The sequence below is a fragment of the Eulemur rufifrons genome, chromosome 7 (assembly GCF_041146395.1).
Source record: "Eulemur rufifrons isolate Redbay chromosome 7, OSU_ERuf_1, whole genome shotgun sequence".
Taxonomy (NCBI): domain Eukaryota; kingdom Metazoa; phylum Chordata; class Mammalia; order Primates; family Lemuridae; genus Eulemur; species Eulemur rufifrons.
In genome coordinates, this window is record NC_090989.1 from 188657531 (window position 1) to 188666853 (window position 9323).

At 44.6% G+C, this 9323-nt stretch overlaps 1 protein-coding gene across 3 annotated transcripts in view; it reads left to right on the plus strand.

Moving 5' to 3' along the window:
* Positions 1-7750, plus strand: part of TATDN2 (TatD DNase domain containing 2) — a 30980-nt gene extending 23230 nt beyond the window's left edge. For 2 of the 3 annotated variants that reach the window (XM_069476136.1, XM_069476137.1), the window contains 4 exons: positions 3230-3357; positions 4850-5033; positions 5457-5632; positions 5792-7750. In XM_069476136.1, coding sequence (XP_069332237.1) covers positions 3230-3357; positions 4850-5033; positions 5457-5597 — 453 coding nt within the window. In that variant the 3' untranslated portion in view covers positions 5598-5632; positions 5792-7750. Of the gene's footprint in view, positions 1-3229; positions 3358-4849; positions 5034-5234; positions 5333-5456; positions 5633-5791 lie in introns of those variants that run through there. The other variant, XR_011234107.1, reaches the window with a different exon arrangement.
* The last annotated feature ends 1573 nt before the right edge of the window (positions 7751-9323 follow it).

A 9323-nucleotide genomic window follows, 5' to 3' on the forward strand; every position in this document is an offset into this window, starting at 1 on the left:
CGTGGACTCCACCCTGTGCAGAATTTGGCACACCAGCTTTCATTTTGGCACTGTCTCAAATCTGGCTTGAGGCAGCAATTTATTGGCCAAAGGTGAATGGTAAAATAGCTAAATCTGAACACAGGAAAAAGTAATTTTTAGGAAAGTGGGACAAATATTTAATATTGTGCTTTCCCATCTGGTTTCTGTCGTGCACGTCAGATGTGGTAGGGAAAGAGGAAGAAAGAGTTCAGAAGTGTATACTCAGAGGGGTGTTATGTTTAATTGTATAGCTGATGTTTCCTGAATGCCTACTTGGCGCCAGGAAATGTGCTACATATTTCACAGTAACTTTTTCCTTTGTTAAGTTGTCAGTTTCAGGTAGATTTGTATATAAAGGGCCATGGGGCATGCTGCACAACAAACTGAACTTGAAGCGATAGCATGGGTGATAAATACGGTATCATTTGGCTTGATGAGATATGACTCAAAAGTGGAAAATAGAGGAAATAAATTGCTGGCTGGGCTGGGGGCGAAGCTGCATGTAAAGGAAAGGAAAAGACTGGAAATATTTCTGTAAACATTAGGGACTCCTAGGCTGGATTGGAGCAAGTGGATTCTATGTTCTTGATGTATTAATAAATGTAAAATTCAGCACCCAGATGAGATGAATGGTGGTAACTACAACTGTACTAGTTGGATGTCTGTGCTGAGTTGCATTTGCCCAAATGCAGACTGCTGAATGTTTTGGGAAGGATAGAAGAAAAGCCTATGGGAGGACTATCTGGCCGGGTCACTAGGGTACCAGAACTGGCTCGTTATAGGAGAGAACTTGCTTTTTGTGCCTAATATTTTCTGGAAAGATTGGAAAATAGAAAAAAGCAAAAGAATTGAAAAAAAATTTGTAGTTACTCTGCTACTCAGAGCAAACCCTTGTTAACTTTTTCCTTGTTTATCTCTGTGTTTACAGATTAACTGTTTAACTCTTGAGAGTTAGAGCCTGAATAGTTCTTGTGTAAGTTGCACACACAGCCGATACGATTATCAGAATTCCTTGGCATCTGGGATGGATGCCAGGGAGAATAGACTGTTCTTCCCCACCCAGGCTGCATCTGTCTCTATTTGTGTTTGACTGAAATTAATTATTGAGGTAATAAATACGCAAGGGACACCTGGGGCCACCCCCAGGAGAGACTGACTAACTCTGGAATCCCTGGAAGTAATGGATCAGCTGGGAACCCAGGCTTATCAAGGGGAAGAGAGTAATTATGTTGGGTCAGTAACTTACCTGCACTCATTCACTGTTCTTTTTCAGCTGGGTCCTCGGAAGGACAAATGCTGTAGACATGTAGATAGCTCCAGTCCAGCCACAAGTTCCTGCATTCTAATGAGTTGTTCTTCCATCTTAACATTTTTGAAATTTGGATGTGTTTTACAAAACATTAAAAACTTAATGTTATTGTCCCTTGGAAGATTGCAAGACACCATTAATGAGTGGCTTGTCTTATAAGCACCTATCATAGAATCAAAGAAGTGTGTGGTATGTATGTGCTTTAAAAAAGATAATTAGGAAATTTTTTTAAAGATTTGGAATGTTTTTTTCCATTTGTGAAATTTTCCTGTTTCATTAAAATTTGAAAAATATTTTTAACAGCTGTGTAATATTCCACCCTAAGGCTATCATAGTTTGCTTAACTACTCTAAGGAGTACATTTTTAGAGGCAGGAATTAAAAGATGGAATTGGGATCTCTTGACACCCCCTGCCTCTGTAGGAGTCAAAGGACAGATGAGCATGTAGCAGATGCATCTGGGAGGGGCCTGCCCGCCTGTAGATATTGGAACTAGCCAGTCTTTAAAGCCCTTGCCAAGCATTCTGTAATTTTGGTGTCTCTGGTCATTGTCCTTTAGTTGAAAACACAGGTTAAACAAAAATTACATCAGAATTAGTATTGGCTTAGTGCTGTTATTTTGAGAAGAGGCAGTGCAAGCGTTAGATTTGTGTCAGTCTCAAGTGAATATCACCTGACTCAAATTACCAGAAGCCTCTTATTATTTGATGCTAAAAATGCAAACATGAATTACATTCCATGATTGAAAAAACTACTCATGGCAACATTGAGATGAGGTAATTTGCTTATAGAGACTTAATACTTTTGTTCTTTGGTCTAAACCTGGTCTGATAGAGGAAAGAAGGGATTCTAGCCGTACTTTTTTAATTTAAATTATTTATTTATTTTTTGAGACAGAGTCTCACTCTGTTGCCTGGGCTAGAGTGCTATGCCGTCAGCCCAGCTCACAGCAACCTCAAACTCCTGGGCTCAAGCGATCCTCCTGCCTCAGCCTCCTGAGTAGCTGGGACTACAGGCATGTGCCACCATGCCCGGCTAATTTTTCTATATATATTTTTAGTTGTTTGGTTAATTTCTTTCTATATTTTTAGTAGAGACGGGGTCTCGCTTTTGCTCAGGCTGGTCTCCAACTCCTGACCTCAAGCGATCCTCCCGCCTCGGCCTCCCAGAGTGCTAGGATTACAGGTGTGAGCCACCGCGCTCGGCCTAAATTACTAATAATATGTATATTTTATTAATGAAAATTTAACAGTGGCTAGAGTTAAAAAGAATGAAGTATATCTGTAGGTATTGACTGACTATCTGATTTTGATTTAGTAAAGAAACCAAGTTGTAAAAAATATAGTATTTATTCTTTCAACAAATATTTGGAAGATATTTCAAAGATGCCTTCTGAGAGCCAGTCATTATGCTAGAGCTACACACACACACACACACATACACACACACAGCTCTGTGTACGGAAAGGTATGGAAGCTGATACCTCTTGGGAGTGGAAGTGGGGACGGTGAGGTGAAGGACATTAACTCTGTACTTGATGTTCTAGAGCCTGCCCTGCCCCCTCACATAAGCATTGCACAGTGGCTACTGCCTGGGTTCAAATTTGAATCCGGGCGCTACAGTTTACAAGCTGTAAGTTCCTTGGCCTCACTGCTTGAGGCGCTGACATCAGTGGTACCCACCTCAGGGTGGTTGTGTTTATAATATGCCTGAAGTGCTTTGAGCACTACTTGGCTTCATAGTAAGCGCCCAGTGAGCATTAGCCGTTATTATTACATTATATAGCTTAAAAATAAAGAATTAGAGACGATGGGGGTGCCCACTGGGCTGGGTGTTCCAGAGGTAATGGATTTCTGAAGTGCCACTAATCTGCAGGTGTTGTCGCTGTGTCTTCTCCTAGGTGTTTGAGAGACAACTACAGCTGGCTGTGTCTCTAAAGAAGCCCTTGGTCATCCACTGCCGGGAAGCTGATGAAGATCTGCTAGACATCATGAAAAAATTTGTGCCCTCTGACTACAAGATCCATAGGTTAGAAGACTGGAACTTCAGCGGGCAAATGAAAGAAACTTCCCTCTGTCTAGGGCATTAGTTGGAAAAATGAAAACTTACGAGAGAAATGATAATCTGTCTTTATATCCTATCTTTTCTAAAGAATTAAGTATTAAGTTGAACTATATGAAATTTCTGATGCTTGACCATTGCTTACAAAATGGCAGTTCCCTATGGTTCAAGCTGAAGCCCTAAATCACCAGTGAGCAGGAAGGGCCTCTCGTGCCCCGCTTCCTGGGTGGCGGGCTGACATGGAGTCTCTGTTCTCAGAAATGAGGACTGTAGTTCCCAGGAGTGACTATGGGGTCTGGTGGTTTAGCACACAGAGAACCTTTGAGGGTACTTGAAAAGACATTTTCTTTCCTTTTTTGAATTTGAAAGCTCCTTTTCCCCAGTTATTAATATCATTAAAGTCTAGGATATGTTTTGTCTGAGTGGCATCTAGGGGTTAAATTCAGTTTGGTATCTCTCTGTGAACTCCTACCACATGTATGTCCTAGGCATTGGCTTTTCTCTGGGGACACCTGGAGGAACTGCTAGGAGACAGCTGTGTCGGCTGGTGGCTTCCGTGCACATGGAGCGTGGGACTGAAGTGGGCCCAAGTGCTTAGGGAGCCAGAGCAAGGGCTGCTCAGCTCAGCCCGATGAAGGGTCAGGAGGCGATGCCTGGGCTGGCTCCTTAGAGATGGGTGAGAGAGGGTTAGCTGAGAAACAAGGAGTCCCGAACCCAGCTAGGTCTTGTCAGATGGGGGTGAGGGTGGGAGAGATGGGGGATGGGGCCGTCAGGCCTTTTGGTTGAAGCCTCCAACCCCTGGCTGTGGAGGGCGCACACCGACGAGGCAGTCCCTCGGCTCTTCTGGGTTGGCTGGCTTCTCATTGCTTCTTTTTGGGCTGCCTTTAAAGGAAATCTAATGGTGGCAGGTAGACCAGTGCTGAGATGACCCAACATGGTATGGCTGGAGGAAGCCCTGAATTTCCAGATTGGTTAACAATATATATTGCACCAAGAGCATGAACAGGTTTCAAATTAAGAGAAGAAAATTCACCAATAGTCCCACTCCCTAGTATTTTCATTTTTTATTTCCTTTCATTTCATTTGATTATATCAGCGTAAGTTTTACACGCTGTAGTTGTACTCTCAGAGGGGCTACAGTTTTCATTCTGCTTCTCTTTTCGTGTTATAAGCACACTCTACCCCTGTACTGTTGCTGTGTACTCTTTGTGGTAGTCATTCCAAGTGACCATAGTATTCTGCAACGTGAGGGAGGGTTGCCGAGCGTCGCTCACCCAGCGTCACCTTGGCTCTTACTGTGTTGGAGCCAGCTTTTGACTTTGTTTATGGTGGAGCTGTCCCTTGGGGGCAGTCTCTCTATATCGGGGAATTCTTAAAAATGGGTCCTAGATCTAAAGGGGCTTGGAGTTGCTGCAGAGGGGACTGTGAGCGAGCCCTGACCTGGAGGTCTCTCCCCTAGGCATTGCTTCACCGGCAGCTATCCAGTCATTGAGCCCCTGTTGAAGTACTTTCCCAACATGTCTGTGGGCTTCACGGCGGTCCTGACATACTCCTCTGCCTGGGAGGCCCGGGAAGCTCTGAAACAGATCCCGCTGGACAGAATCATTGTGGAAACTGATGCTCCCTACTTCCTTCCTCGCCAGGTACGGGTGTCTTCAGGCTGAGTTGAGGCCTGGAGGGGAGGGGGTGGGGAGGTGGGTGGTCACCCTTACAAGGTTGGCAGGGCCAGAGCCCCAGTGACTTCCAGGTCCCACCCTGGGCTATGTAGATATCTCCTCATTGTTGCTCTGCAGAACCAAAAGTCTAGGGGGCTGAGAAGCTGAAGGGTAACCACTCTCTTCCAGGCAGTGCAAAGCCCTACCCTGTAGAGGGTAGTCCAAGGAAGCGTGGGACCCTGCTCACCCAGAGCCCCCCATGACTAGGACTCTCCCTGCACCTGCAGGTAAAGGGGTCTCTACAGGGCAGCCCCAAAGAGGTCCTTGCTGGGGAAGGGACAGGGAGGGAGTTCTATATTATGGCTGTGCACAGAAGACACAGTGATGTTATGAATGCTTGATGTCTTCCAGGTTCCCAAAAGCCTTTGCCAGTATGCCCACCCGGGCCTGGCCTTGCATACAGTTCGAGAGATTGCCAGGGTCAAAGATCAGCCACTCTCCCGCACTTTGGCCACCTTGCGTGAGAACACCAGTCGCCTCTACAATCTTTAAGCAGAAAGGACACAATCAGGAGTCTCCTGGAAAAGGTCATAAAATTCACATTATATGTTTTTAAGAAATCAGGACAAATTTTTTGTTGCATTTTCTTAATGTAAAGCATGTAAACCTAGGGTGAGCATGAAGCTTGATTTGTCTTGAGTGAACTTGGTTTGGAACCTTCTTCCTTTTCTCTTCAAACCCTCCAGGGTGACCAGCGGCCTGACATAACACAGGCTGGGTTTGCACTCTGCCTGTGCCCCAGGTCAAGGATATGTTTGGCGAGCCTGTTGGAACAGAGAAAACCAGGACAGGATGTTTCCTCGAAACCTCGTCATAAAGCTTCAGCTTCTGGCTGGTGGGTGGGGTGGGTGGAGTGGATGTGGGTTGAGGGTGTCACTGCCCCAAATAGCATCAAGGTTTTGCCACCCAGCCAAAATACTCCAGGGTAGGCAGTGAAGAAGAAGAGTTTGCCAGTCCAAGTCTTGTTCTCTGCAGCCTGTATTTTTGAGTAGTCTGTGAATAAAGTCGCCCTCCTCCTCGGCTAAGCACATGTGGGTGTGTAACTCAGTTCCTGGTTCTCAGTTCTAAAAACGAACTCCCGAGTGGGAAATCTCTTGGGAAATTCACTGGACACCTGTCTCAGACAGAGGTTTATTTTCTTGCAACCAGTGAAAGTGAAGTCATCCTCCTCCTTTCCTGGGTAAGTCTTCAATTTGGCTGTCACTGTTCCGGTGTCAACTCCAGCATCAGCACAGGCGGAAGGACTTCGGCTACTGGTCTCATTGGTCCTGCTGCCATCAGTGTGGAGGTGTGCAGAGGGGCACTCGTTGTCCATGGAAGTCCTGGCTGATGGAGATCCAGGACAGCCTGGGGGACTCGGGGAAGAGGACCCCGAAGGAGGTACTTCCTGCTTACTTATGCCCCCAGGACGCTTTTTGGGTGTGTTAAATGGATAAAGGCTCAGTTTACAGCAGAAGCTACCTGCTAGTCTGGTGTCAGGGGTCCCAGCCTCCCTTTTTGCCCTCTTTTCTGGAACACTTGACCAAAAATAATCCTTCTGTTTCACTCCATGTCTCAGCCCATGTGTGTCCTACCCAGGTTGAGAGGTCAATCAGTTTCAATCTCCAAATCTCTGCTTGGGCAGCTCAGCCATGGTATATTGCCTATGCAGAACAAGCAGGTCTGGTGTCTATAAATATGTCAGTCCAGTCCCTCTCCTCCCTCTCCCAGGTGTCTTCCTTGCCTTTCCTCTTCTGTGTCCTGTCTTTCTCTGTGTTTTACAAGTGAGAGACTCTCCTTTGACCTTTGAGCAACTGTGTTATCCCACGTTCTAAGCTCTGCTCTGCTCCGCTCCCTGCCGGTGCCTTGTAAAGGTATACCCATTACAGGCCCTAGAGATTATAATGGCTGAGGGTTAAGTGTGAGGAGACTCTACACTTTGTTTATAAAGGATCCTTCACCCTCGTCTTCTGCAGTGAGACAAATAGGCCACCTGGAGTCCCTTGTCTGTTTCTTGGAGACTTAAATTGTAAAATCCATCACTTATGGTGGATTCCTCTAGGTGTTTTTGGAAGCACATTTGAGCCTTCTAAGCTAAAATAGAATGGATTTAATGTTTCATATCTGATATTTCCATCTTGCCCTGGTACACAAGTAACTGGCCTGGGAAACAGGCCTTGGTTCACTGTCCATCTTCCATGGATCAGCTGTGCTGTTATGTTGCCTGTCCCTCAAATTTGCCCATGTGGGGAATCAGGGGGACCTTGGTCTCCTACTTGGAAGATTTGGGGGGCTGCTAAGTATATCAGAGTGCTTTACTGTCACCCACGTGAACTGCACCATAGCCATCTCCTCTACAGCAAGCCCTTTAAGTCAATACTGCCTCCACGTGAAACCAACTAGCCCTGCATTAGAGGATGAAAGACTAGATGGAGGTCTCCGAGCCTATGCAGTCCACCTGCCAAGGAAAAGCACAAGGTGCTATCTACTTTTTTCTCTAGGATATAGGATTATCATTTATGTGCTGTTACCCAGTGAAACCTTACCTGTGTGGGCGTGAAAGCTGGTTGGCATTGTTTTTGATTCAGTTTTTTTGGATGGCTGACTTGATTGTTTTTGCTGTGCTGCTGGAATGCCTCTGTATAATTTTCCCCTGTTTGGCCATCTTTTTCTGTAAATAAAGTGATGGATTCTCTAGCCAACTCCTAGGCTCTCCATGTTTGTGTAGATTTCTCTGAGTGATACATTCAGTCTGGTTTTTGGCCAGCTTTGTAACCTGAGAATCGAAATATCTGGAGTCTTTCTCAAGTATACATGTGTCTCTTTCTGTAAAAACCATATATAAGACTATATGATACCTTCTTAAAAGTTCTGCCTTGGAGCATTAACTCTCATATTAATGCCTGGGAACTCAGATGCACTGCTTCTTCTTAACTTTTGAAAAGTACATAGATACCTTCTTTTCTTTTTTTGTTTCCAGAGCAAGGCAGTAGGAGGAAGAAAAATCTAGTCCCCGGGGGCGTTGATGAATCAGTTGTACTGTGGGCTTTGGACTGAACTCCTGATGCCTCTGGGGAAACTGAAGGAAATTCTGTTTTGCTACTTGCAGTCCTGTTATTTTGTACTAAGGTATTCCTGAACGCAAGTGCACAAGCCAAAAAGTAAACCTACATGTAAAAAGGAAGGTTCTCATCCAAGAATGCTCAACAAATTCATAATCTCTGTTGCTGCCTTATTTTCTAGGTGCAGTCATTAATTATGTATTTTCAGCATATTCCATAACTTTGTCTCAGTTCCTTCCAGTTGAACAGATAATTGGCTTACTCGGGGATAGTCTATTGTGGCTAAAGATCTGCTCTTGGCGTTCCTGGTGTTTCCATCTTTCTCTCTGTATTAAGTTTGGGACTGATACTAATTATTTACTGTCAGCACATTTATTTTTATAAAATAAGGGCAAATAGCCACTGGAATATACAGTGATTGAACAAGCAAACTGTCAAAGATGGTGATTAGTGGCCAGCCAGTCCCTCTCGTGGTCACTGTGAATGCTCATCTGTCCATGACGTTGGAAAATGTGTTCAGAGTGAGGAAGGTAGCTCCGTGTAGGTGTTTCAACTCTTCTGTTTGCGCACTGTCGCAGAATTTCTGAGCACCCGCCTATGAGTGTATAATAAGTTAAATACATATGCTAGTATACAACACAAAGTAGAAGTTTTTTCATAAGGAGAACCTTTTTCCTCCAGCAAATATCTTGCTCACCCCAGGGGTACATACATCCACTTTAGAAACCCTTAAGTTAGTGGTATAACACATGAAGGAGTAGGTTTAAGAAAGCTGACATAGGAACCTGTTTGAAATGACACATTTTCTCAAGGGTGTCCCTGAACCATTTCCTTTGATAAGTTTTATTTCTGCTGAGTGTTGACTTGAATTGTCCTTACCCCACCACCAGGTTCACGCAGTGTATTATGAAGGAAAATTAAAAATTAAAAAAAAAAACACAAAACACCCAGAAATCCCATGGATCCTAGGCAGTAGGGCAAAGGAAGCAACATTGATTGAGAGGCAGTAGAATATGTTGGAAAAAGCATGCACCTGCGTGCTACAGCTCTGCTAATGTGTCTGCCGTGTACTTGCTGTGTGACCTTGGGAAAGTTACTTAATTTCTCTGAACTTCAGTTTTCTTACTTGTCAGTAGGCTTGCTGTGGAAATTAGCTGAAATTACATTAATCTATACA